Here is a 27,632-nt window from a genome sequence, read left to right as displayed (position 1 = left end):
ATGCCCATAACAAAGTAAAGCAACAAAACATTTGTGTTCAGAACACACTAAAAATTCCAAAATTACCTCCTATCCTTAAAGTAATGAAGAAAGAGGTCAGAACTTGTAACTTTGAGTTTAGATTTTATTAACCTAAATTTTAATGCAGCAAAGTACATAGACAAAACTATCTGATTGTTCTTCTCGATAGTCCACATTTATAAAGAGGATTCAAAATGAAGTGCAAGATATTTGTTTGATGCACAAAGCATTTGTCATTTTATTAAAAAAACAAACCAAAACAACACAAGAAAGAAAGAAAGAAACAAACAAAAAGCCAGGAAAAAAAAAAAACAAAGGGAGGGAGAGGAAGCCCTTTTTGGCCTCCCCCCACCTTTCCCCCCCCGCTTTTTGTCTTGGAGCATGTCTTAAAACAAATCAGACCATGTGACATTTGTTACTTGAATGTTACTGCTTTCACTAATTACGCCAAGTAAGCCTATCAAAGTGTCCATGTATTACCCTTATAAAAAATCAGGAGAGAATGGCTTGAGGGGTAATAAGTTTTGCAAATCTAAACAACTGTTTTATAGACCCTTTTTGGAAAGCATCACAAACTTGAGACCAATAGCTACATTTTAACTAGAGCTGTAATACTCAGTGTAGGTGTAAAAGTTTTGTAATAACAAAGAATATGCTGCAACTCTAAAACCAGCTTGCTTGTGTCTTATTCTGAGCCCTGTCTCACTTGGCTTTCTCAGCTCTTCATTGATGAAGGGACAAATAAGAATCAGGTCTTAGCATGACTCTGTTACTGTGTGAGCAAGGCCTTTTCTAAAATAAAATCCTGTTGATAAAACAGTTTTTACTTAATTTACGTGCAAGTAAAATAAACTCCTGTGTTTCTGTAAGCACTCCTTGGTGTGTCTTTACTGCATGCTTTCGTATGCTTTATGTTGCTGTGGGCTCCTTTGTCAATGCTGAAGGACAATTTTAAAGAGCCTGAAATAACAGATACCAGAACAGGATGTACCATTTTGCACTTGTTCCAGTGCTGAATAGACAGGCTGAATACAACCTTCCCTCGTCTGTGTACTGAAGCATAGAAATAGTCTGAGCAAAAATAACCTGTATTTAATCTATCCCAATTCAGCAGTGTGGGGGGGAATTTGAATGGGTGGGAAGAGCAGAACAGAAATTGCTTCAGCTGTTTTCACTTGTGAAGCCACCTGGTAGGAAACTATTCTAAAAGTGCTCTTGTGTTGTTTAGTTGTAGAGCACAGTAACTGAAGGATGTCTTGTCTTGTTTGAGGTCTGTACTTGGTCTTCCTTTTGAAGAGACGATACTTCTGTGTCTGTTTCCTCTGGCCTTGGGTATTACAGATGTGCTTAAAGGACAACCACGTTCACGACCCATAGGTGCCACTAGTTGTTATCTCCTTTCAGGCTTTATTTTTTAGAACTTCAGACCACAAGCACTGAAAAATTTTTGCTTTAGCATTTTCAGTGACCCGGGGCAAATAACAATTATTCTGAAGGAATAAAATGGATAGTCTTAAAGAAGCATTCACAGTTGAGTTAAAGCCTGCAGGTCAAGGAGCTCATTTAATGTACTTTTAAAATTTGTGCTTACCAGTAGAGGGCAGATCGCTCCTGCAGCAAGAGTCAGTGTTGGAAGAAGTGTCTTAAACCACTTTGGCCATTGTGTTCTTAAATAGTTAATAGTATGTCTTTTCACAGAATTTTCTTTTCCTATAACAGGAAAAACACAGTTGAATGTATTTAATTAGGTTGTTGTACTTTTTACTGACTTAGCCTAATTTTTGGTTTAGGAGCTTCTATTGATTTTTGACATGTAAATACTTCCATGAAAACAAAGAATATTTTCCAAAGCATATTATTTTACCTTTCCACTTCTGGGAAAGTCTGGGGTTGGGTCAAAACCTTCTTCTTTTCCCCAATTTTTTTTTTTTTTTGTTGTTCTAGTATTTTGGTTCCTATATGAGATATAGGCTGTGATCTGAAAAGCTTATGGAGTTTTCCCCTTACTTTTTCTTAAAATATTAATTTTCCTTTCCTGCTGTAAAAATAAAGAATTAGTAATAAATATTTAAATTCTCACTGGGTTCTACTTTTTTTTTCTTTGTAGTTCAAAAAGCACCGTTCTTCAAATGCATACACAAACAATTTTGCAAAATCTGTGGTAAACCTTGTAGATGCTGTAAGTATCAATGTTTGCTCTGAAAAGCTATCACTGACTTTGTTAGTTTAGCACTGTATTTAAAAAGTTAATATTTATTAGCAAATACCAGGATAAAAAAATAATGAGCAGATATAAAAATCACATTTTAAAACTCATTTCCAGTTCCTCTGCAGAAGAATAGCGTGGGGTGAATATGAAAGAAACAATAAAATTATCTTTGACATTTTTCTTAAAGCTTGAACTGCCAGAGTTTGCCCTTGACAGGAGGAGATTGCAAACTTGAAGGCATCTTCAGTATCTGCCACTTCTTAAGAAGGAGATTTGAGTTTAGATTTGTAAAACAAATACAACCGCAAGTGATTGAAGCTGCAAGTACAGTTCACAAAGGATATATGTATATACTAGGTGAAAAAGAGTGTGAATAAAAACTCTCTTGTATTTATAACTTAAAAACAAAATCCCACTGTAGTACTTGATTGCATTGTAAATATGTGGCACTGACAAATACTGTACTTGCATCTGACACTAAGTTTAGAATAATTTTGTGCAGAATAATTCATGCTGTAGGTATAATTTAGCGAAAGGTTTGGGATTTTTGCTCACGGAAGTGAGCAAATAACTTGCCTTTTGTGTATTTCATGCATTAGGCAGCCAATGTATTAATTATCCAGCACTTTTAAATTATAAGTGAGCATGATCAGTGTTCTTTGTGCCCCATGTAAGACTTTTGATTATCAGGTTGTCTATTGCAGATAAGGAATGCATCATTTGCATATCTGCAAGTTCTGAATAACCCTAGTTAATAAAATTAGGCATTTTGTGACCTGAATCTAAAGAGAGTAGAAATTTTATTTCAGAATCAAGTATCATGCACAAAATGAAAGTGGGTGTTTTAAAGTTGTTTTGTAGTTATCAGGGCCAGATTGTCATTTCTTTGTCTATTGCTAATTACATCATTAATAGAAAACCTCTTACTTAATTTTACTCAAGTAGTGTGAAAAGTGACCATACTATAAATTAAAATTGAGTACTATGTAAATTAAATTTTGGATATATTGGAGAACTGAGGAGTTATTTCCTCCTGACTTAAGAGTTGGCTTTGGCAATTCTTTGTCTTTCAGATCTTTCTTTTTTATTTCTTTGAGATCACTCAGTGTACCTTTACATATCTTTGCTGAAGAAAGAAAAGGGAGTAGCTCAAAAAAAAAAAAAGAACAGCAAGTTGGGTTTTTTTGTCCTCTAAACAATAAAATTGAAGGTGCTCAGAATGTTAAGTTTTGGGAAATCCAAGGCATTACCAGCTAACTATTTCCCCATGTTTTCCTCCTGCTTTATCCCTCTTGTCCCTCCGCTTTACTCTTACTGGCTAACTGCATGTTTGACCCAGTGTTCTACTCCTGTGCCTGTCCTGTCTCTGCCCTCAGATATACAAGGAACAGCTGAACACTAGGGTGGTTCTTGTTGCTGTGGAAACTTGGACAGACAAAGATCGTATTAATATTCACCCTGATCCTCTGCAGATGCTTCACGATTTCTCCAAATATCGTCAGCACTACATCAAACAGCATGCTGATGCTGTGCACCTGTTATCGTATGTACCATTATACAATAATTCAGACTTTTACCCTTTTATACACTTCTCTGTCTGTTGCCTTGGTCTATCTGTCTCTTCTTGCTTACTTTTTTTTGCTTGGTAATCATTACATCAATCAACATCTGCCTTCCTTAGGAAGCTTAATCTTTTTTTTTTTTTTTTTTAACATGTTAATCTATTTGTAATAGATGTAGTATATACCATGGTCATGTTGATACATATCTATAATGAAATTAGAATATTTTGCAACCTGGAGATAGTGTCACTTATTTTAAATGCCTTCTAGTGAGCCCTTAAGGATACCTAGTTTTGCTAATCAGGTGTGTAATTTACTGTTTTTCCAGCGAAGAGCAGGAGATGGCAGAGTTGACAGTATTATGTGTTGTGACAAAAGCATTCCAGTTACTATATTAATTAGCACATGTAGCTGCAGTAATGATTTGTTAATGGAAGGTTTCTTCATTTAGAGCTGTTATTAATTGTTTTCTGAGACAAAATGCATTTAGAGGGGAAATTCTACTTGCATCGTTAGGCACAACAACAGTTGTTTTTTTACTTCATAGCATAAGCAAAGACAAGGTAGAGTGTGTTCCCTTGTGCAGCATAAAAATCTTAAAACTTCTAGCAGTATGACATACTATGAGGAGGAAGCGACAAATGCCTTCCATGGTTTTCTTCTATTATTCATTTTCTGCAGAGGAAAATAAAAGGAGGAGATAAAGAATTTCCTTCAACCTCTGTCATATCTGTACTGCCTTAATACAGGCATTGCAACACAATGCTAATTGTGTTTTTCATAACATGTGCTAAGTGCTGCTGATGTGCACTCTTAATTACTTTTATGCATGTATCCTGTCACTTGCTGAAGAGCTTGCCAATAGGCAAACAGGCATTTCTCAGTGGTGCATGGTGAAAGTTGCACCAAATAAAATTGAAATACAGGAAATTCTATTTAAACGTAGGGAAAAAAACCCTTTTCACTGTGAAAGTGGTCAGCTCCTGGAACAGATTTGCCCAGAGAGTCTGTGGAGTGTCATTGCTTAGAGACGATCAAATGCCCTGAGCAACCTGCTGCAGCTGAGCCTTCTTGGAGTAAGGGGATTGAATTAGACCATTTCCAGAAGCGTCTTCCAGCCTCAATGCTTTCCGTCATTCTGTCTGTTGTAAAGCTTAAAGCATTTAGTATGGTTAAGCTGCAGTTTGAAAGTCCATAAACCATAGTATGTGTGAAAGTGTTGATCTTTCAAAAAGTTTTTGGTGCCCAATCTCAATGTGTAATATTTTCTTTATTTGTTTGTAAGGAATGTGACGTTTCATTACAAAAGGAGTAGCTTGAGTTACTTTGGAGGGGTTTGCTCTGTGACCCGAGGAGTAGGAGTGAATGAGGTAATATTTTTCTTCACAACTAAAGTGAAATAAAATAGAAACTGTACATTGTAACCTCAGAGTTAATTTGTTTCAGTATTCAGGGCTTTAAAGATAACTTGCTTATTAAAAAGCTAGGACTCTCACAGCCAACTTCCTTGTGTCATCATTAAACTATGTCTGACTGTGCACTACTTTACAAAAGCATTCCTTCTGTCTGCATTATTCTCTTAATAATAAATATCTTCAATTGGCTAAAATCTCAGGCAGGATTATTTGAAATGCAGCATTGAACATTAGCACTAGATGAATTTTTTCCCTGTGTATTGATTTTTATTTTTTTTTTCCTTCAGTTAAATTGAAGATGAAAATCTCCTGTTTGAACATGGGTTAATCATACTATACAAAACTATGTTACATGTATCTCAGACTCTTTTCCTTAGGTTAACCAGTAGACAGATTCCCTCACGCAAATAGGGAAGTATCCCATGCCACCACCTGGAGCACTATCCTGGGCCTAGAAAAGCAAGTCTTATGGCAAGACACCACCCCTGAGAGAACTGAATCAGGCAACAGGACTTATTTCTGAAACAGCTTCATAGACACCTGGTCCAAATAAAATGGCATTAAATGGCTGTACCACATGCCCTGTCCAGCACCAGCTGCTGGGAAAATTGAATGCTACAATGGTCTGCTAAAAACTACACTGAGAGCAATTGGGGTGGGACCTTCAAACATTGGGACACATTTAGCAAAAGGCTCCTGGTTAGGTAGCACCGGAGGATCTGCCAGTCGAGCTGGTCCTGTACAGTCAAAACTCCCACATGCACTGCAGAATGAAATAAAGTCCCCATAGTGCACATGAATAATATGTTAGGGAAGACAATCTAGGTTAGTCCTGCTTCAGGCAAAGGCAAACTCATCCATGGGATTGCTTTTGCCCAAGGATCTGGGCACATCTGTTGGGTGATGCAGGAGAGTAGAGAATTCTGATACATACCACAAGGTGATTTGAGTGAGAACAGCCAGTGAATTAAATTGTATGATGATAATTGTTAAATTACTCTGCTTGGCATGACACAGATGGCATACAGTAACAGGTGGAAAATGTCCTGGGTTCAGCTAGGATGGTGTTATTTTTTTCACAAGAAGCTAGGTGGGGCCACAGCCAAGATAGACAGCTAAGGGTCTGTTTGATACTGTACTGCCCACTATATAAGGGGTAGGTGGCTACAGAAAGTGCAGGTGATTTCAGCAAGCTTCCTTGGCAGGACAGGATCTGGTAGACATGGGAAATTGTGTGCTCACCCATTTCATATATTATTTCATTAATATTATTGTTACTGTTGTTTTCTATCTCTTTGTACTGTTCTATTAAACTCTCCTTATCTCGGCCCGTGAGGCTTTGCATTTTTCTTATGATTTTCTTTCTCATCCAAACGGACAATGTGGAGAGGGTAGTGTGTGTGTGGCTGCATGGGGCTTGGCTGGGGCTAGACCATGACAATTATGTACTTCGTTGTGCTTATTTTCCTTATACACACACAGAATTGTGATTAGATGTACAGAATTACTGAAGTAGGAATTACATGGTAAACCAGAATGAGCCAGTGTAGTGTTCATTACAATTACTTACATTTTCTTTTTGTTGTTTTCTTTTTCATTGTGCTCCTGTGGAAATGCAGTATGGCCTCCCTTTGGCTATGGCACAGGAACTAGCACAAAGTCTTGCTCAGAATCTTGGAATACAATGGGAGCCAGCTGCAAGGAAACCAAGTACGTACATGTACATGGAGTTATCTTTTTGTCATCCATAGCTAAAGATGTAAACTCGTCCTGTGTGGTACTGAAAACAGTAGCTAACTTGCTAATTCTGGTAGAACAAGAGTTTCTCCTTTTGGAAATGAATGCACCAAAATGTGCATTTAACCAAAACGAGAGGCACCAGTATAGCACTCATTTTGCAACAACCTCTATGAGATTCTGTGTCAGGAGATTTGATTGATGATCAACATTTTAAAGGTAAAAACGCTGTTAAACTCACAACTCCTCATCTTCCATACTGAAACTGTAATTCCTACAAAACTATCATTTATTTTTTTTAAATACAAACCCCTCTGATTTATAATTGAAGAAACAGTCAGAAGCTGTAACCTAGTCCAAGGTGAATGTTTGTTCAACTTGTTTCCATGACACTTCATAGCCAGAAAGTTAGACTAACACATGCAGGGTGGTTTTTAGGGGCTAAAGAAAATTGTTGGGTTTTTCCACTCATATTTTGTAAGCAATTTGGCTACATTCTCTCTTTATCTTTTCTTAAAGGAATCACTTCAGAAATCTGCAAATTGGGAAACAGCGTTGAAGAGTTTAGGGAATGTTGTTTTGAACAACAATGAATGTTCGCTTTTGAATTGTATACACTTGCAAATCGCTAAAATATTTTCCATGTCATTGGTTTTTGTTTACAGGTAAACCAGAGTACATATAATTTGGAAATCAGAATATTTTAAAACTGTAAGATCAAGGTTTTTATAGTGATAGCTTGGTTTCTTTATTGGGATACTCTTCATAGAGAAAGACCTGGTCTTATAAAAGACCTGGTTAGAGCAGAGAATTTGTGAATAACTGGGGAAACAGTATGTGTCTATAGTAATAAGTAGCATACAGAACCTTTCTTCTTTAAAATATTACTTCTTTGGTAGATGATTTTTATGAGTATTCATAACTTCTGTTTTACCAACTATAATATTTGGATCTTTTTATTTGATACATTTGGTCACTGTTGACTTACCTGCTATAGCTGTAAGTAAACTGTAAACCTGTTTTCACTCAACTAATTTTCTAATGAATGTTTGACTGGCTGATTATGTTAATCATTTAATGCAAAAGGGATAAAACATGGTCTAGCCAGTAATAACTCTACTTCAGGGTGTTCTGTACACATTTTAGGGAAGATGAACTGTGAACGTTTTGAATTATCAGTCTCGTGTACTGCACATACGTTTTTTTTCTGTCTGTTTTGAGAGCATGTAGGGAAGAATAGTAAAAGCTATTTTTAGCTTTCTATATCCTGCCTGACACTTTGTGTTGAGTCTGCAAATGTGCACATGGTAATTCAAAGGTACCATGTTTATGTTAAGTATATTAGTATCTCTTAAAGTGGACTTGGTTTCATTTTTAGGGCTAGAGTCTGTGTAAATGAGAAATCATTTAATCTTTGTAAAATTGGTCAAGGTCCATTATTATATTGAGTACTTTTTATTTATTATAAGCAGATTTATAACTGTTTTCCTCTTCTGTTGTATTTGGTCTTGTCTGAGAAGAGTGTGATTGCACTGAATCCTGGGGTGGTTGCATCATGGAGGAAACAGGGTATGTCATAACTATCAGTAATTGAGGGGTTTGGCATGAGTTCACAGTTTACATTATGATGTATGTATGCATTGGGTTTTGTCCATGTGTTTTAGTACTAATAAATGAAAAACTAGAAGCATTTCAAACCATCCAACCATAGAGATCAATGATTTAAATTTTCAGCAATTCACATTTTAGGAAGTTTATTGAAATGCGATGCAGTGTATTCACTGTTTTCCTATACTTACAGTACTTGAAAAGTAAAGTGTTTATTCTTCATTAAATAAATCCAGTTATACCCTTTACATGCAGCTGGAAAAGCGTAATGTTACAGTTTTGATAAGTGATATTTCTATTTTCCTCCTAAATTTTAATTAATTTTTCCTCCCGATTCCTAAGAATTCTGATTGTGAATGAACAGACCTCTCTGTTTCTGTAAATAAAAGTAGAAACCTGAAGCTTTCATCAAGTGTTCTCGATCCTTAGCTAAATGGTCAGTGAATTGTGAGGGGGAAGCACATCTATATGGGAGGAAACCAGGTTTAATTTCCTTCTAGCCCCACACACTGGCAAAGATTCTGTATACTGATTCTATATGTTCTCTATATGTAAGCAATTGATTATGGAATTAATAGCTCCTGAAACATAGGTTTTGGAGTCTTACTGCTTTCTGTCAGAATTCTTGCTCACCATGGAAGCTTGATTGCAGAAATGAAGGAGACAACTACTTATAGATAAGACAAAAAGAGCTTAGTTTCTTCATATGATATTTGGAAATTGGTTTTTTTCAGTAGAATTATTGGGCAGCTTTCCTGTAGACTTGTAATTGTCAGCCATTGTATGAATGCAACAGAAAAATTATTCAGTAAATTCTGGAATTTGAAGTAAGGTATTGGTCAGAACAGATACTAGTGTCCTTCCTATAGTGGACTCATCAAAGTATCAATCTTGAATGGAAATACCAGTAACAGAGGTCGTGGAACAAACCTCTGCTGTAAATAAGATAACAGCAGGAAAAAAAGCCACAGGCAGATAATAGTCATGCAGAAGCTTAAAAAGGACTGACTGTAAGTCAATAATTAGCTGCAGTGTAAAGCCTTTTCATGTAACTCTGGCAGTGCCAGATGACATTTATGTGTAGAATAATTCAGTGAAGAAACGTCAGCTCAGTAGCAATGAGCTCCTAGGAAAGGAATGAAGAACATCCTCGTGGCATGGTTATCTCATCTTTAATAGTGTGAATAGTTCTTATTCCCAGATCTCAAAACATGGATAATTAAAATAACCATTTCTGTGTGAAAAATAAAGTATGTTTTCATCAGACTGGGAAAAAGATAGAGGTGAGGCAATATGAAAGAAGTTGTGATATGATAGCAAATTATTTCTGTTACTTCCATTTGTAAGAACTCTGAAGACATGAAATGAGACTGGCAAATAAGGTGACAGAAAAGTAGAAGGAAACGGTTCTTTTATTGGTCTGCAATTAAGCTGTGAAAATTCTTGCTGTAACACCATGTAGATGCTAAAAGGTTTTGGGCAAATTCATGGGAGAAAATAGAATGAAGGTATTAAATAAGAAAAAATCAGGGTTCCCAAGAAGCTGAAAATTGAGCTGAAAACTTGTGGAAGCTGGAAAAATATTCTGCAAGTAGTAATACTGTTCCCCAGGCATGTTCTCAGGGCCAAAATCAGAAAGGGGATTTGGATAAAGTAAATTTTCAGTCTGACTCTATACAGCTGTTTTTATGCTTGTACTTCAAAAATTATCTCATTAATAGCATCAGATTAATTGAACAGTTTTAATACCCTGTCATGAAGTGGGGGACCTGAAATGTAATCCATATTTTAAACTGAAACTGCAGGGAAAAAGCCCCCAAGAGAACACAATTATGCATGCAGTCAAGAGGGTGCATAGCAACTATTATGATAATGTGGTTTCACCATATTAAGATTAGAAGACTACAGTTTCATATGCTGTAGATCTGTATCATAGAAATATTACAAAGCAAAATATTTATAACCTTTTTGTTCTGATTTTATTGTTTGAAAATAAAACAGAGGTGACAGTGGTTGTAAGAAACTGGCATTTACAGTATTAAAATAATGTTTTGACCCCTCCACCCCCTTCCAGTAACTTGGTGTTTCAAGACATTTACTAGGCTAATTCTTTGCCATTTTAGGGTATACCATTCCAGGAAATTCTCCAAATGCAGCATTGCAGAATATAAAGAATTTTTACTTCGTGGGGGAGGTGCCTGTCTTTTCAACAGACCAACAAAGGTAATAAATGTGTTGGTAGTCAGCACCTCTGCTAAACATTGTAATGCAAATGTAATAATTTCATTAACACCTAGCTCTTCTCAAATTTATTCAAATGTCTATGTGGGTATTTTCTTGAGGTTCCCCATAATTAACTGACTGTTTATTTCCATAACACTTAAAAATAATCCTAAGAGGAATGCAACTGACAAATACTGCAGTTGATTTTTCACAGCTAGATGCATCACTATTCAGTATCAGTGCACTACTTATTAAGCTGGAAGTAGTGGAAAATAAATCCAGAAATGAAGTTACAGGGCATGCTCAACATACACTCAATTCTTGGACTTTTTGCTTGAGGTTGTTAAAAAGAATGCCAGTTACTACACTAGGAATTAGTAATCAATAGCTTATTTGATATAGGTAGTGACAGCTTGTGCTTGTTCTCAAAGTTAACTTAATTTCAAATGTTACATCTAGCAAACAGTAATTTATAACTGTTTCCTTGTACCAGCCATAGCTTTTTTTTCACCTAAAAATTATCAAGGTCATAATGTTTTCTAAGGCAATGTTACAATGACAGCCCTGTAAAGCTGAGTAGTATAAAATATTCCATGTGGCTCTTTTTTGCAAAGTAAGGTCAATCTAAAGTATTAATATTCTATTTAATCATGGTGTCAAACTTGCTGTCCTTGTAGAATTTAATGCCACATGAGACTATTAGGCTCTTCTGTTTACTGTCCTGTATCCTTTGGTAGGCCACCACTTTGCACAATTAATTTAAAAAAGAAAAAGTGCTTGTGAGTATTTTTTAATCTTTTCCCAGAAAAGAGTAAGTGGGGAGAGAAACACAGCTTCATTTTTTGATGATACAATTGTCAAAAATGTCTAGCAAGGAACGATGAACAAACTCTCAAATTGACTCTATATAGAATAAAAACCTGGTTTCCTTCTGTGAAAATGCTCCCAGGAGAATGATTAAATTATCTTGATAACAATAGAGTCATAGAATGGCTTAGGTTGGAAGGGTCTAGAGATCATCTACTCCAACCTCTCCACCGTGGGCAGAGATGCTTCTCAACTAGACTTGGCTGCTCAAGGCCTCATCCAGCCTGGTCTTGAACACCCCCAGGGAGGGTGGTATCCACAACCTTTTTGGGCAACCCATTCCAGTCTCACCAGCCTTGTATTGAAGAACTTCTTCCTAAGATCCAGTCTAAACCTACTTTCCCTTGGCTTTAAGCCATTCCTCCTTGTCCTATTGCTGGACACACCTAGGAAAAGTCTCTCTCCAGCCTTCCTGTAGGATCACTTCAGGTATTCAAAGGCAGCCATGAGGCCACTCCCAAGAGTCTTCTCTAGGCTGAACAACCCCAACAGAGCTGTTCCAGCCCTTGGATCATCTTTGTGGCCCTCTTCTGGACTTGCTCCAACAGCTCTGTGCCCTTCTTATGTTGGGGACACCAGAACTGGATGCAATATTCAAGGTGGAGTTCTCACAAGAGCAGAGTAAAGGTGCAGAATCGCTTCTCTTGACCTGCTGGCCACACTCCTCTTGATGCAGCCTAGGATATGATTTGCCTTCTGGGCTGCATGAGTGCAATCATAGAATCATAGAATCGTTAGGGTTGGAAGGGACCTCAAGGATCATCTAGTTCCAACCCCCCTACCATGGGCAGGGACACCTCACACTAGACCAGGTTGCCCAGAGCCACATCCAACCTGGCCTTAAAAACCTCCATGGATGGGGCTTGTACCCTCTTCTGGTTTTGCTTCATTCCCCTTAGCCCTATCACTACGTGACATCCTAAAAAGTCCCTCCCCAGCTTTCTTGTAGGCCCCCTTCAGACACTGGAAGGCTACAATAAGGTCTCCTCGGAGCCTTTTCTTCTCCAGACTGAACAGCCCCAACTCTTTCAGTCTGTCCTCATAGGAGAGGTGCTCCAGCCCTCTGATCATCCTTGTGGCCCTTCCCTGGACACGTTCCAGCCTATCCAGATCCTTCTTGTAATAGAAGGATCCAGAACTGGATGCAGTACTCCAGGTGGGGTCTCACCAGAGCAGAGTAGAAGGGGAGAGTCTATACTTCTCTTGATGCAGCCCAGGCTGTGATTTGCTTTCTGGGCTGCAAGTGCAATGCTGGCTCATGTTGGGCTTCTCATCAGTTAATACACCCAAGTGTACTTTGAGGGGAAAAAATAAATTATATCCAAGTATTTGGAGATTGGGTAGTGAGGTTGAAAACAGTGTGTTTAATCTTTAAGTAAGTAAAATGTAGTTGTGTTAAGCAAGTCACCATGATGCTATTTTTATTTATACCTTTTAGTTACACTCTGACATGTACAGGAACATTTGATTAATGCCATGGGAAATATGTGTGTGTGTTATGTTATTTTCTTGCATTTGACTCCTTTTGTGTTTTATGAGTGACAGGTCAGATAACCAGGTCTGTTTGATGGAGAATTTCAGGTTCAGAATAAAAGATCTTGCTATTTCTGCTGAAGCATAGTAGTAACAGTGGCTTACAAAGGAAAAAAAAAAAAACAGTTTCTGAATTCCATTGACACCGCTAGTGAAAAGGAGTAGATATGGCTATTGCTTTAGTGTAGTTTTGCTTCTGGCACACAAAATTGTAGGTGCTGTTGATTACCCGTGTCATGTGGTTTATGCAACAAAAATAAAACGTTTTCTTTCTTTTTGGATAGGCATTATGGTTCTCATCCCCCACAGTACAACAGAAGAATTCCATCCAAGTTTATAACTAGTTTGTACTGTATGATGTGTTATGTTTCATAATATTGATGCTTGATGCTCTGCAACAGCTGTACTGTCACTGAGGCCATGCCAAGACAATGTATTTACCTGCATTTTTGAATAGCTATAAATTTATCTGTTCTCATTTTAACTTTTTTAGCTTCTCATTTCAACCATGTTCTAGCGATGAAAGTGTTTCTGTTGCTAGTATCCCAGTTAAATAAATGCTATCCCAGTTAAATAAATGCTATTCCTATAGCGTTTTAAAGCAGAATTATTGTATTGTAAACAGACAAGGTTTTTGCTAAATTATTTTCATCACAAGACTGAAAAATATTTCAAATCACCTTTAGTCAAAATTATGATTTGACTTGGTGAGCTTCAAGGTTGGACTTAATGGGTCTTTTTCAACCGAAATAATTCTGTGATACGTGAAACTAGTACAGAATCTGTATCAACCTGAAATGTAAAATTTATCCATATTGCATTGATCTCATCCTAGGATGAAATATTTATCACCGACTGTATGTGGTTGTGTTATTCTAACATACTAATAACAAGGCTATAGAAATTCCTTTTGGCAATGCTTAATATTTATTATTTTGATGAACAAACATGTTACACTGGAAAAAGCAGTAGCTAATTGTATGAGCAAGGACAGGTACCTGAACAGATCCCAGAGATCATATTGCTGACTAGTGTCTTGAAGGAATTGCCAGAGAAATGGAAGTCCATAAACTATGAATGAAGCTCAAATGCTGTCCCCTTGAGTATCATTTTATTGTCTTTCTGTTTATCATAATTTTCTGAGATCAGTATTCTCCTAGCATTCAAGTGATTTAGCTGAACATCTTTCATATCTAACCAATTCTGACAAGCAGCACCTGAAAAGCCTGCTGCCTTCACTGCTGCAGCAGCACAGCATGGATATTGTCTCTGTATTCTGTGAAGGTGTGTTTCTGTAGCACTGGGGAAATGGACTGTGTGTGACAAAAAGTCATCTTTATCTAATATTGGTTTTATTCTTACTTGAGGAGGTTTTTTTTGCTTTCAGCTCTTTGAAACCACTGAGTGTGGAAATGGATATGTAGAAGCAGGAGAAGAATGTGATTGTGGCTTTCGAATGGCAAGTAGAGTTATATATTACTCCAAAATCTTTCTTCCAAAATGTGTTAAGATATGTGATTGTAAGGGAGGGGGAAAGGTTACAGGCGCTAATTTGATTTGCCTATTGCTAGGAAATGGCTTCAAAGAATTGTGTTAAAGTATTTTTTCAGGTGATAATGAGTGCAAAGACATAGAATGTCCTCAGAAGAATTCCTGTTATAGCAATGATCAGATGTAGCTGTTTCCCAGAAATTTTTGAATTGCACCATAGAAGTGCTTACCCCTTCACTTTTCCCTGGATAGCATGTCTGCAGTAGTGGACTCCTCATCTGTTCTTTAGAGATAGGTGTCTGTGTTCAGACAGAATATGTAAACTGTTGTTTCCTTCTCTATTATGGAAATACTCCAATAATATTTTTTCAGACAAACAGCTGCCCTGTAGATTTGAGCTCTAGTATTTAAATATAATTTTAATCTTAATTAGTTTTCTTCATCTTTTTTTTTTTGCATTGAGCGCAGTTGCACTAAACAGCATGGATTTGGCACAGGCAATTCCACACCTATGAAGAGGCTTCAGGTGGTGTAAATCCCCTTGTTATAGCCTGTATTCGCTGCTTTCCCTTTACTTTAGTATTTGAACATTGCAAAGGATTCTTCCAGCTGATAATTTCAAGTCAGCAGCGCTGAGCTGAATCTTTTGTCTGCTGGTATATGAGTTTGTTGAAAAAAATTAGGAAGAAAAGCAAATTTAAAACGGAAAACTAAAATTTTTGCTTACTATTTTCTTCAGGAATGCTATGCAGACTGTTGTAAGAAGTGTTCTCTTTCTAATGGAGCTCATTGTAGTGATGGACCCTGCTGTAATACATCATGTCTTGTGAGTGTTGCTGCAGCGTATCTATTGTTCTTTTCAGTTGTGCATGGAACACATGTTTGTTTGTTAAAGTTTTAAGTGTGGTTTATGTAGAGCAAAGAGGAACGGTTTATGAAGACATAATCTTAGACTTGTATTCTTAATTTTCTAGTTTTTCCCACGAGGATATGACTGTCGATATGCAGTGAATGAATGTGATATTGCAGAGTTCTGCACTGGAGATTCTGGGCAGGTATGTATGCAGCTGCTTTCTCTGCTTGCACTGTTGATGTTTGTGTGCTCATTTTTATATCAATTTAAGACAAAACCCTAGATTAACAAACCGCACACTTACATACCCTAAACAACTGAGGGTAGTTATTTTTTAATCCTAACAAGATTTCTAAAACATAAGAATAAACTGTCAAAAACTTAAGGAAAAAAATTTAAGAAATCTAAAAAAAAAAAAATCCAAGTGGACTCAAAATAGAACTTCTGTAGATTAATTTGGGTTTGTTTTTTAAAACTTGTAGGGTTTTGTGTATCTGTGTAGTATTTGTGTCAGACATCTGCCTCCAGGGCATCTGACTCCACCACCTCCATGGGTTACCTATTTCGATGCATGATCACTCTTCTTGTAAAGAAATTTTTCCTAATATCCAATATGAGCCTCCCCTGGCACAATTTGAGGCCATTTCCTCTCATCCTGTTACCTGATACTAGAGAGAAGAGACCAACCCCCACCTCGCTACAGCCTCCTTTCACGTAGTTGTAGAGAGCAATGAGGTCTCCCCTCAGCCTCCTCTTCTCCAGACTGAACAATCCCAGTTCCCTCAGTCATTCCTCATCAGATTTATTCTCTAGACCCTTCACCAGCTTTGTTGCCCTTCTCTTGACATGCTCCAGCAACTCAATGTCTTTCTTGTAGTGAGAGTCCCAAAACTGAACACAGTATTCAAGGTGCAGCCTCACCAGTGCTAAGTAGAGGGGCATGATCGCTTCCCTACTCCTGCTGCCCACTCTATTCCTGGCACAGGTCAGGATGCTGGTGGCCTTCTTGGCCACCTGAGCACACTGCTGACTCATGTTCAGATGGCTGTCAACCAGCACCTCCAGGTCCTTTTTTGTCAGGCAACCTTCCAGCTACTCTGTCCCAAGCCTGGAGCATTGCATGGGGTTGTTATGACCCAAGTACAGGACCGGCATTTAGCTTTGTTAAATCTCTTCAGCTGACCTTGGCCCATTGATTCAGCCTGTCCAGATGTCTTTGCAGAGCCTTCCAATCCTCAAGTAGATTAACACTCTCAACCCAATTTAGTGTCATTACAAACTTAAGGAGGGTGTACTCAATTCTCTCATCCAGATCATTGATAAAGATACTAAAACTGAGCCCTGGGGAACACCACTAGTGACTGGCTGCCAACTGGATTTAACTTCATTGACCACCACTCTTTGGGCTCAGCCATCTGGCCAGTTCTTAACCCTATGAATGGCTACCCACCCAAGCCATATGCAAACAGTTTCTCCAGGAGGATGCTGTGGGAAATGGTATCAAAGGCTTTACTAAAGTCCAGATCAGCACAATCCACAGCCTTTCCTTCATCCGCTAAGTGGGTCACTTTGTTGTAGAAGGATGTCAGGTTCATTAAGCAGGACCGGCCCTTCATGAACCCATACCAACTGGGCCTGATCCTCTGGTTACTCTGCACATGGCACTCAAGATGACCTGCTCCATGACCTTCCCCAACACTGAGGTCAGACTGACAGGTCTGTAGTTCCCCAGGTCTTCCTTCTGGCCCTTCTTGTAGATGGCCATCACATTTGCCAATCTCCAGTCAGCTGGGACCTCCCCACTTAGCCAGGTGTGGTAGTTTCAACCCACTACACCAAGACTGCTGGTAAATGTTAGAAAATGGCTAGGTGAGCACTTCCACCAGCTTCCTTGGTGCTCTTGGGTGTATGCCATCTGGTTCCATAGAATTATGTATGTGTAAGTGGTGCAGCAGGTCACTAACCATCTCCTCTTGGCCTATGGGGGCTTCATTCTGCTCCTCATCCCTATATTCCTGCTCAGGGGGCTGGGTATCTAGCAAACAACTGGTCTTACTAAAGACTGAGGAAAAGAAGGTAATTAAGTACCTGAGCCTTTTCCTCATCCTTGACTGTCTTCCCCCTTGAGTCCAACAAAGGACTGAGGTTCTCCTTAGTCCTCCATTTGTTGCTAATATATTTGTAGAAGTGTTTCCTGTTTTCTTGAACAGATGAAGCCAAATTAATTTCCATTTGGACTTCAGCCCTTCTAATTTTCTCCCTGCATAATCTCATGACCTTCCCTAAGCAGCAACCAAACCTTTCTATTCAGCCAGGCCGACCTTCTTCCCAGCTGATTGTCTTTTGGCACATGGGGACAAGCCTGTTCCTGTGCCTTTAAGATTTCCCTTCTGAACAATGTCCAGCCCAGCTGAACTCCTTGGCCCCTCAGGACTGCTTTCCAAGGGACTCAGTCCACCAGTATGAGGTGTTATGTTTTTTAAAAGTACACATGTATTATAATTTTAAACGTTCTGCTTTCTTGTGCATTTCTCTTGAAAACATTTGGCTAATGCTCAAATGTATTAATAAACAGCAACCAGAAGATTCTTTTAACTTCAGTTCTTTTAGATAGTCAACATTCTGTACATCTTTCATTTTCACAGGAACTCTGACACTTTAGGTGATATATCCTCCTTTTCAATACTGAGTATTTAACTTCAAGGTTATTTAAGAACTTCATACTGGATCGAGTTCTTAGCTTTGAAGAAATAGGATGCAGGATAGTCATGTTTTCCTCTGGACATTGGCCATAATTTATAGATGCCAGTAAATTAACACTAACCTCTTTTTATCCTATCATCTGAAACATCCAGAGTTTCAGGTAAGTAGCTATTGCTGAGATTTTACTGTAAATCTTTTATTCTGTATATGGAGCATTCTTAATTGGGAGGGAGAAGGGTTTTCTTAAGATAGGAGGGCAAGCCTCAAAGTATTGGCTAATTTGGTACATTGCAGGAGCATAACCTTTCCAAATCTCCAAAGGTCCCTTTTTGATGAAGAAAAGCTTTGAGATTGGTCTGCTTCTAGATTTAGTAATCTGAGGTTTATGGACTTAATGACTTGTTCATGTGAAAGAATTTTTCCAATACCAAGACAATGCAACCATTAATCATAGAACTGTAGAATCATAGAATATTTTGGGTTGGAAGGGACATTAAAGATCATCTAGTTCCACCAACATCAGAAAAACCCCATGACTCTGAACAGCAGACCAGTTGACTAAAATTGATGATCATTTAATTTCTTAGTGGAACTGAAATGGATGCAGTGGCCATGCTGCAACGTGGCCCTAGTATTAGCTATCAGATATTCTGTTACTAAAGACATTTGTTTTGCTTTTCATTTTTGCCCCTCACCCACTTAATTTCTACTTGGAACATGTAGAAAGTTAGAATCAAACCTTTTATTTCATGGCTCAAGATGTTCATTTTTTTATGTGTAGATATAAAGATTCCTGAACTAATTATTTTAGCTACCTCATTTATATGTTGTGCAATTGTCTTTTAAAACTGGGAGAATTCCATATGTGATCCTTGGATGCATTATTACAGTACACATGATAAAAAAAATTCTTAATTTTTTTCAGTGTCCACCAAATCTTCATAAACAAGATGGGTATGCCTGTGATTCTAATCAGGTATGAAATGTATATTCCATATTAATAAGTTCTTTACAGCTATGTAGATGAGAAGTATGAAGCAGCTGCTGAAACATCTGTATATATTGAGCACCAGCTGACACTGACAATCTGGGCTAAAATGTGTACTCCATTCACCCCAATTCATGAAAACCATTATAAACCAGTATGTGTGAAGAATCCAAATGAGGTGTTGGTTTGGGGGAGGGGAAGGAAATAGTGTTCAGTTCTCTTTGCTAATATGTTGTGTTTTGTTTAGGGTCGTTGCTATAATGGTGAATGCAAGACAAGAGACAATCAGTGCAGATATATCTGGGGATCTAGTAGGTTGGCTTTAATTACCTTAACTGTGTTTTGTACGTGGTTCATTCCTGCCTTTGTTTTCTATTTTCAGTATTATTGTTTTTTTGGTTTTGCTGCTGTAAGATGAAGTTTTCTGCTCAGTAGATAGGACTGCAGTGAGAAACTATGGCTGGATTGCCAAGTGAAATTTCTTACATGCTTATTTTGAAATCATAGAATGGGTTGGGTTCAGAGAGGTTTTAAAGGTCATTCAGCTGAACTCGCCTGCAGTGAGCAGGGACATCTTTAACTACATCAGGTTGCTCAGAGCCTGGTCCAGCCTGACCTTAAATGTTTCCAGGGATGAGGCTTCTACCATCTCTCTGAGCAATCTGTTCCAGTGTTTCACCACTCTCTTTGTAAATTACTTGGTTTGCCTTCTATACAGATGATTTTACTGAAAATACTCTGTCTTATTTAACTTTAATGTTTTATTTTCCTTTGTATAATTGTGCTTTTCTTTTTTTTCTTTTAAAATTGATGGCTTAGAAAAAAACAATTGGGCTTGTTACTAAATAATTGTAGCTTTAAATTACTTCAGATTTCCACCCCTAAGAAGTAGTAGAAACTATTCTTTGGCTGTTGAACCTTGTTTTCTCTGTGAAATCCTAAAAAGCAAAATAAATACTGACTTTATGTAAGAACATAAGCTTATGGTGCATGCTATGTATAAAATTTCTGATCTCCTGAAATACAGGTCATGAATAACTGTAGTGCAAACAACGAGATTAAATCTATATGCAACTGTTACAAAGTGAACATAATTAGACTACAGATAAATTTAAATGCAGAAGACAATACAGTGACTGTGGAGATTGTGGGGTTTTGTGTTTTGTTTTTTTTTTTTTTTAAGTTCAGAGCAAATTTTGAGCATTAAGTATTATTTCAGAAAATCCATTTGTATGCAGATGGTGCAGTTCTGTTTGGTAGGTTCCCACAGTAGGCACTGTAAAGTACCATTTCTGAACATACACATATAGTTAGATTTCTGGTTTGTATAAAAAATATACAGATAACTGTTGCAATAAATTAAGCAGGTTTTCAAATCTCTCATATTGCCAATGGAATATGCATTCCTTTTTCCTTTCTTCATAAACAGAGTCTTCAGGGTCTGACAAATTTTGTTATGAAAAGCTTAATACCGAAGGTACTAAAAAGGGAAACTGTGGAAAGGATGGAGACCGATGGATTCAGTGTAGCAAACAGTAAGTTCATCGTGGTAGGGACTTTTTGTATTTTAAATAGATTAATACTGGTTTAATATTGTCTACTTTTTCATGAATGCTTCAGCAGTTTGTTTTGCATTATTTTGAGTCTTCTTTCCCTCACAAGGTTTGCATCTTGAAAAAGTTCTGTAGCTCATTCTAACAAATCCGCACGTAATTTCGCAATACACTTGCATAGAATTCCAGATTTTCAGAAGTATGTACTGTGACTTTCAGAGTGAGATGTTTCATTTCCAGAGGAGATGGGGGACAAGGCAGCAAAACCTCACAAGTTCATAATATACAAATACCTTGGACTTTATAGGTATACATTATGCTGCAAACGCAAACACAGTGTTTTTCTTGCTCTGGGATTGATACCAGACTCTGCTATTTCAGGTTTGTTCCAATCTTTATTTAGACCAGAGAGGACCATTAGACATTTGGATACTATACAGAAAATGACTGACTCTTTTGCATGTGATATTGCTAGATGAATATTGACTTAATTTAATGAGCCTTGGTGGATAGACTTAAATTCCTCCTAATTTACTTACTGTTTTGTAATTTTTAAGTATGCACATAAAAATTTCAGCCTCATAATGGTGCTTTTTTCTATGTCTGTTTGATGCTTGTCAAGTGGCTTTTGTTTTTTTTTTTTTAATGGCGTGATTCACTGTTCAGATAGGATCATAATCCAAGACTTTGTTTAATTGATTTTTGTTATGTTTAGTTGGGAATAGTGTTGTTTGTAAAAAAAAAAAAAAAAAAAAGTTTTCTTGTTCAAAAAAAAAAAAAGTTTTCTTGTTCAGTAGAGAGATGCAGAAAAATGGTCTTGCTGAAGGACCATTTGAATTTTTTTCCATTATAACGACTGCAGTTTCCAGTTGTTTGTATGACTTTGGCAATTAGAGTAAGGGAAGGAACTTTTAAGCTGATATTGTTCTATTGAAGACTGCACATATAAACTAAACTAAAGCAGATTCTTTGCCAAAATTCAGGCACACACACTGCATGCTAACACTTGTTATTATGATTCTGTTGTCCTGCAAGGGAAATATTAAATAGCATTATAAATTCAAATTTCACATTAACACGTGGCATCCAAGCTGCTAGACAGACTGAAATTTAGCCTAATTTAGCCTCATATGATGAAGCTTTGTACAATTTGGCTTCTCTTAATTGTATTGTATTGTTTTTAGAGCACAGATAAATATTTTGTCACAAACATTCACTGGTACATTAGAATGAACTGTTGCTTGTTTCTGCCTCTTGTAATTTATATCAAATAATATTTTATTTTCAGGCTTGTACTCTGAGAGTCTATCATGCGGCTTATGGTAATATATTACTTTATGTGATCAGCAGCATAATTACCAGTCTTTCTTTTTTGTAAATTTATTTCATATTAGTCCAGTAACTTTTTGATTTGTGTTTTCATTTTGCAGTGATGTTTTCTGTGGTTTTTTGCTCTGTACTAATCTTACTAGAGTTCCACGAGTCGGTCAAGTTCAAGGAGAAATTATCCCAAATTCTTTTTATCATCAAGGACGAATAGTGGACTGCAGGTAAAAGATAATGAAGTGTTCCAACATGATTTTGTTTTCTCAAATCAAATTGAATGAAGACACATACAATATTGTATGATTTTTAGGTAATAAATATCTTACAGCAAAGTCATTACTCTGAGTGGTATTTCTTTTGATTAAAAAAATTTAAAGGCCAATATTCCACTTTTAAAGAGAAATACGGGATTTCCTCCTGCTTGCTCTATCTGGTCGCTGCAGTACCAGAACTTCATAGTTTAATGCTCAGCATTACATTTTTTCTGTAGAAAGGTTTGTAATTGCTGAAGACCCATATATTAAACATAATGGTTTTGAGTGTTATATTCTTAGAGAAATAGAGGTAGGGAACTGAAGGCTGAGAGGGAGGAAACTGAAGAGTTGTGGCAGGATAAGGTGTTAAGGTATGATTCAGTTTAGGGGCAGGTAAATGGGTTTTAGTCTACTGCATATAATACTGGATTTGTATTTTAACGATACTGGCAACACTGCTGTCATGCTAAGAATACTCTCTTACATAGTTAGGTGTCAAGTGAAAAATGGTTCTTAACTCTTCTATTATTCCACTAGTACGCTTATTTAAATCTCATTACATGGGCTGTTATTTTTAAAAATGTTTTTCTAGCAATAGTTTTTCACAGTATTTTGGGCAGGGGAGGGTTGTGTATGTGTGGAAAAAGCATGGCCTCTGACAGACTGTTAAAAAAAAGCCAAAGATGCCCTTTTGGAGTATTTATGCCATTATCTAGACTTGCTTTTAGTCTGACAGTTGGAACACCTTGTCAGTGCTGTGGATAGACAGAATTTTGTTCAATCTGTCTGTATGTTTGAATGAGAAATTTATGAGGCTTTTAGTATCTACAGTAACATTTAATATTTTCCAAAGTCATAATACTAATAGTATCTTAAAACTTATTTCTCCCAGTGGTGCTCATGTTCTTTTAGATGATGATACAGATTTAGGTTATGTGGAGGATGGAGCTCCATGTGGACCTCAAATGATGTGTCTGGACAAAAAGTGCCTGCCAATTCAGTCCTTGAACATAAGCAGCTGTCCCATTGGTTCTAATGGAAAAGTCTGTTCAGGTCATGGGGTAAGTTTAGGAGTTAGCAGCTAATTTTCTCCAAATATCTCTGCACTATTTGATCGATCTTTACCCTGTAGAGTTCTCTGCCTAAAAGCGTTCCTAAGACCTGTTGATCTGAAAACACAAATGTTAGATTAAGGGAAACTGCCATTCTGTGAAGTACAAATAAAATTTGAGAGAGAACTTGTTAAATCAGTTCTGCAATTACATCCAAAGTGTTGTTTTCAGTACTAGCAAGAAAGAGCTTTGACCAGTACTAGCCATAGTTCAAGCTACTTGCCATCTTCAGTTAAACTTTTTCCTGCATAGTAATACCTTTATAAAGTTGATCCTATGTTCATAGAATTATACCTTATAACTTAACTGAAATTCCAAACCTTTGGACCTCATCAGAGGTTATACATTCTTCTTGAACAGATGCAGTGTCTCATTTTACATTCAGCCACTCTACCTGTAAGTCTATTTGTCTGAGACATTAGGTATGTTTTGATGAACAGATGCACTGTTCCATGTCTTAGCTGATACTGATAAAGTATTGATAAACCATCACAACCTTTCTACTGTGGGACTCAGTGGACAGATGATTGCCTAAGGTGCTAGACATTCTACAAGTTGCTTTTTTCTTCATGTTATGTGTAATTGAAGATGAATTTGAGTACTTCAGAGTAAAGGACTAGGTTCAAAATCAAGAAGGAAAATTCTAAAATTAGAAAGTTTTGTTTTGCTTTGGATGATTCTGATCCAGAATTTTAAAAGATCAAACCTGCCATAAGATGTATTTGTCTTCAGCTTCCTAAATGAGATTCTTCAGCAAATACTTTTAAGAAGCAGAGTGAGATAAAAGTTTAAAAAAAAGCACATGTACTTTTTAGTGCATAGGTTATTTTCTGGGGGTTTTTGACATTATGTTCCAGTGTCCAAAAGACAGTATCAACTGATGCCTGATGATTGACTTCACTTGTAGTCCCATATTCAAAACTTCATTCTTTATGTCTACCTCTCCTGTCATGCTTTTTCTACAGTAACTTCTTCTAATGACACATTCTGTGTGTTCCATTCTTTTTCATATGGAATGTTTATAGCTATTAACTCTCACTATTGATTTGATATTTCAGGTTTTGTCAGTTGGGTAGGTTTTCTTGTCTCTGATAAATAAATCTGCCAATTTCACTGAGTTCTAAGTCCTGTTTTAAAGGTCATTCAACCAATTGTAGCCTTAGAAAGAACTACTTCCTCTCTTTCTAGAAGATAAGCAGGCAATCTTCACTGCTGCTTAGAAAAAAATGATGACTAAACCAATTAAAACCTTTCTATTTATTCTACATGGGAGCAAGGTGTAAATGAGAGGTTGTAAAGCAAGACCACATCTGGAACGTTTTAAATGCAAATGCTTGTATTCCTCCTGGACATCCAAGTTTGAAGGCCTGCTTAGTGAAGGTAGCTGCTTAGTGAAGATTTAATTAGTCTAGGTAGGGTTTTCTGGATCAGTGTTTCTGTTTGTTGTTTTGTTTATTTTATTTTTTTACATCACCTGCAGGTGTGCAGTGCCAAGTGATGATGGAACCACTGGGAATACTGCTGCTTTTTAAGGCACCTGATTGTATTGGGGGGGTTAAAACAAACTTTGATTATTGATAAGTTATTCTAAACATTCGGTGCTATCATACAGTCATGGAATGCATCAGTTTGGAAGGGACCCTCAAAGGTCATCTTGTCCAATCCCTGTGCAGTGAGCAGGAACATCTTTAACAAGATCAGGTTGCTCAGGGCCCCATCAATTTTGACCTTGAATGTCTCCAGTGGTCATAATAAATCTTATTCATTTATATATTATACTGTGAGTCAAATACCAAATTACATGTTAAATAGACTTAAAATGTAGTTAAAAAAAGAACTGCTGTCTTCTCTGTTCTTTTCCAGGTTTGTAGTAATGAAGCCACTTGCATTTGTAATTTCTCCTGGGCTGGGACAGACTGTAGTATTGATGATCCTATCAGGGATACTGGTACTAAGAAGGACGAAGGACCCAAGGGTTTGTGTGATTTCAATTTTTATGTTCTTTCAAGTATTTATGACATTTTTTTCTTGATACATGGTACTAGAATTAGCATATAGAAAAAGAATAATATCGTGCAGGACTGCTTAGACCCAGGCAGTAAAATTCTGCTTCACATGAATGAAGTAGGTCTTTCTGCTTTGAGAATTGATGAAACTTTTATTTTTCTAACTTAAATTCAGGAAATACTTCAATAGGTAATGGAATCTACTTTCTATTTTTCCTTCATTCCTTATTTACCTATTTTTATGATTATTTTCTTTGTGATTGGAATCTGACTAAGTGTAGCTCTTATTTATGATAATGAATGTTGAGGTTTTACTAGTGATTTTCAGTTCCCTTAGTTCTCAGCTAATTCAGAGAGCTGTGGCATAAAAAAGGGAAGAGTGGAATGTCTCTGGGGAAAAAAGCTTTAATCCTTTGAAATCATATTTCAATAGGAGGGAAGGATTTTAGGGACTTTACGTTATTCTGATGACTGTTGCTTACTGTCATGTATTGAGTAGGTATTTCAACTGCATATGAAGTATAAATAAAGAGGAGCTATTGAGGAAATAATTCCATCAAAAAAGGAGGAGGAAAGCACTTGAGATTCTCTCCAACTTCTCTGCCAAAGAATGTCTTTGGAATATGCTGTCTAATTTTTTAATGTCTTTTCTGTCATCAGTACATTGGACAACATCAGATTGTATTTATCCAGTGTTACACATTTTACAGATAAAATTCCAAATAATCAATTGAGAAGGCCAAACAAAATGTTTCTATGTCCTAGTTCCAGGTTCTTCTGTCCCTGTTACAATGCTAATGGAAAGAAGATAGAGTTCCTGGGGGGAAAAAAAGTCCTTAGAGCTCAGACCCTAATTTGATTAATCTCTAAAATATCCAAGGTTTCAAGGTAGGACAGGATTTTGGTATGTCCCTCCAGAATGGCCTTATTCCTTTGCCCCTTAGCAGAATGGTTCCAGTAGATCTTTAGCAAGACATGTTGAAGAGATTATCTTAAAACAGGTTACCACTGTGAAGGAGGCTTTCTAGAACAATCCAGACTTGTATTAGGGAATCTCCTAGCCCTACCCTAGTGTAGAGCTGCCTGGTTTGTACCCTGTCTTACAAAGCTACTTGTCATTCTGTTTCCCATAAAAACCTGTCTAACTGGCATGCTGCTGACATAGTCATAAATAGTGGAGAACAGCTTGATGGAGTTAGTTGCTTGTCTTTGTGTGTGGATGGGGAGAGCAGTATTTACAGTTGTAATGCTGAGTATATATTAACTTTATATTACTTTTTTTTTATATCCTGTACATGAAGAAAGAATTCCCTCCTCTGTAAAAAGATCTCTAAGTAAGGAAAAGCAGCAAGCTACACTTATCTTGGTTAGATTTTTGTTATTAAAATGAAGTAATCAAATTCAGGATGTAAATGTCTTTATGAAAATTAATACATCAGTGCTAAAATATTCTGGGCAAAAATCTTAAATTAATAGTATCTGCTAGTAAACTTAATACAGGCATATTGTATTTTCTGATGGAGTCCTCTGCTAAAAGGCAGAATATGTTTTTGTACAAGGTTGCTCAATGAACTCAGAAGATTAAACTACTTACATTGTTATAGCCGTTTTTATATGTCGAAGCACCTAGAAATGAATTTAGGAGCCTGAACACTGACAACTACTATAATCTCTTTTGGTATGCTAGAAGAGGAATCCTTTTGTGACAAGATGTCACAGTAGTTTCTGTATTAAGATCCAACATACTAAAGAAGTTTCTATTGGTTTTTACTCTCCTTATTACCAGTACTTGCGATGTCTTATGCCAATTTAAGTCTGACATAGAATACTTAGTTTATCTTACCTCTAAATTCAAGTTTTGTTTGAGCTTTTCTGTATTTCAGAAACAACACTCATGATGTGAAAATTTATTTAATAGATATAAAATTTCATACCCCACAAATTCAGGCGTTTTTGTTACTACAATTAAAGCATGTATAGCTACATAGTATTACTATTTATTTATATATTGTTGTGGTAACTGACAATTAACTGCTATTCTTGCCTCACTTTTCAGACCTTTCCATCACCCATCAATTGCTTTTGACTCCATACTGTATTTCAGGTTTTTAGGGTCCTTGGTTATATTGGTATTGATACATAAGTCTTGAATTGCTCTAAACTCAGCAACC

The 27,632-nt window shown here is 36.8% G+C and overlaps 1 protein-coding gene across 1 annotated transcript in view; it reads left to right on the top strand.

The window, feature by feature from the left end:
• ADAM23 (ADAM metallopeptidase domain 23) overlaps positions 1-27,632 on the top strand; it is a 68,838-nt gene that overhangs the window by 27,975 nt on the left and 13,231 nt on the right. Inside the window, exons 10-24 of the mRNA XM_054381129.1 lie at positions 2,129-2,200; positions 3,607-3,773; positions 5,078-5,162; positions 6,827-6,917; positions 8,465-8,513; positions 10,676-10,775; positions 14,563-14,634; positions 15,406-15,492; positions 15,641-15,721; positions 19,148-19,198; positions 19,458-19,521; positions 20,640-20,745; positions 22,194-22,313; positions 23,236-23,404; positions 25,319-25,430. Of these exons, the coding sequence (XP_054237104.1) occupies positions 2,129-2,200; positions 3,607-3,773; positions 5,078-5,162; positions 6,827-6,917; positions 8,465-8,513; positions 10,676-10,775; positions 14,563-14,634; positions 15,406-15,492; positions 15,641-15,721; positions 19,148-19,198; positions 19,458-19,521; positions 20,640-20,745; positions 22,194-22,313; positions 23,236-23,404; positions 25,319-25,430 (1,426 nt within the window). The remainder of the gene's footprint in view (positions 1-2,128; positions 2,201-3,606; positions 3,774-5,077; positions 5,163-6,826; positions 6,918-8,464; positions 8,514-10,675; positions 10,776-14,562; positions 14,635-15,405; positions 15,493-15,640; positions 15,722-19,147; positions 19,199-19,457; positions 19,522-20,639; positions 20,746-22,193; positions 22,314-23,235; positions 23,405-25,318; positions 25,431-27,632) is intronic.

The sequence above is a fragment of the Indicator indicator genome, chromosome 5 (assembly GCF_027791375.1).
Source record: "Indicator indicator isolate 239-I01 chromosome 5, UM_Iind_1.1, whole genome shotgun sequence".
NCBI classification, from domain to species: domain Eukaryota; kingdom Metazoa; phylum Chordata; class Aves; order Piciformes; family Indicatoridae; genus Indicator; species Indicator indicator.
Note: the sequence above shows the minus strand (reverse complement) of the source record. Positions and strands in the feature narration are given on the sequence as shown.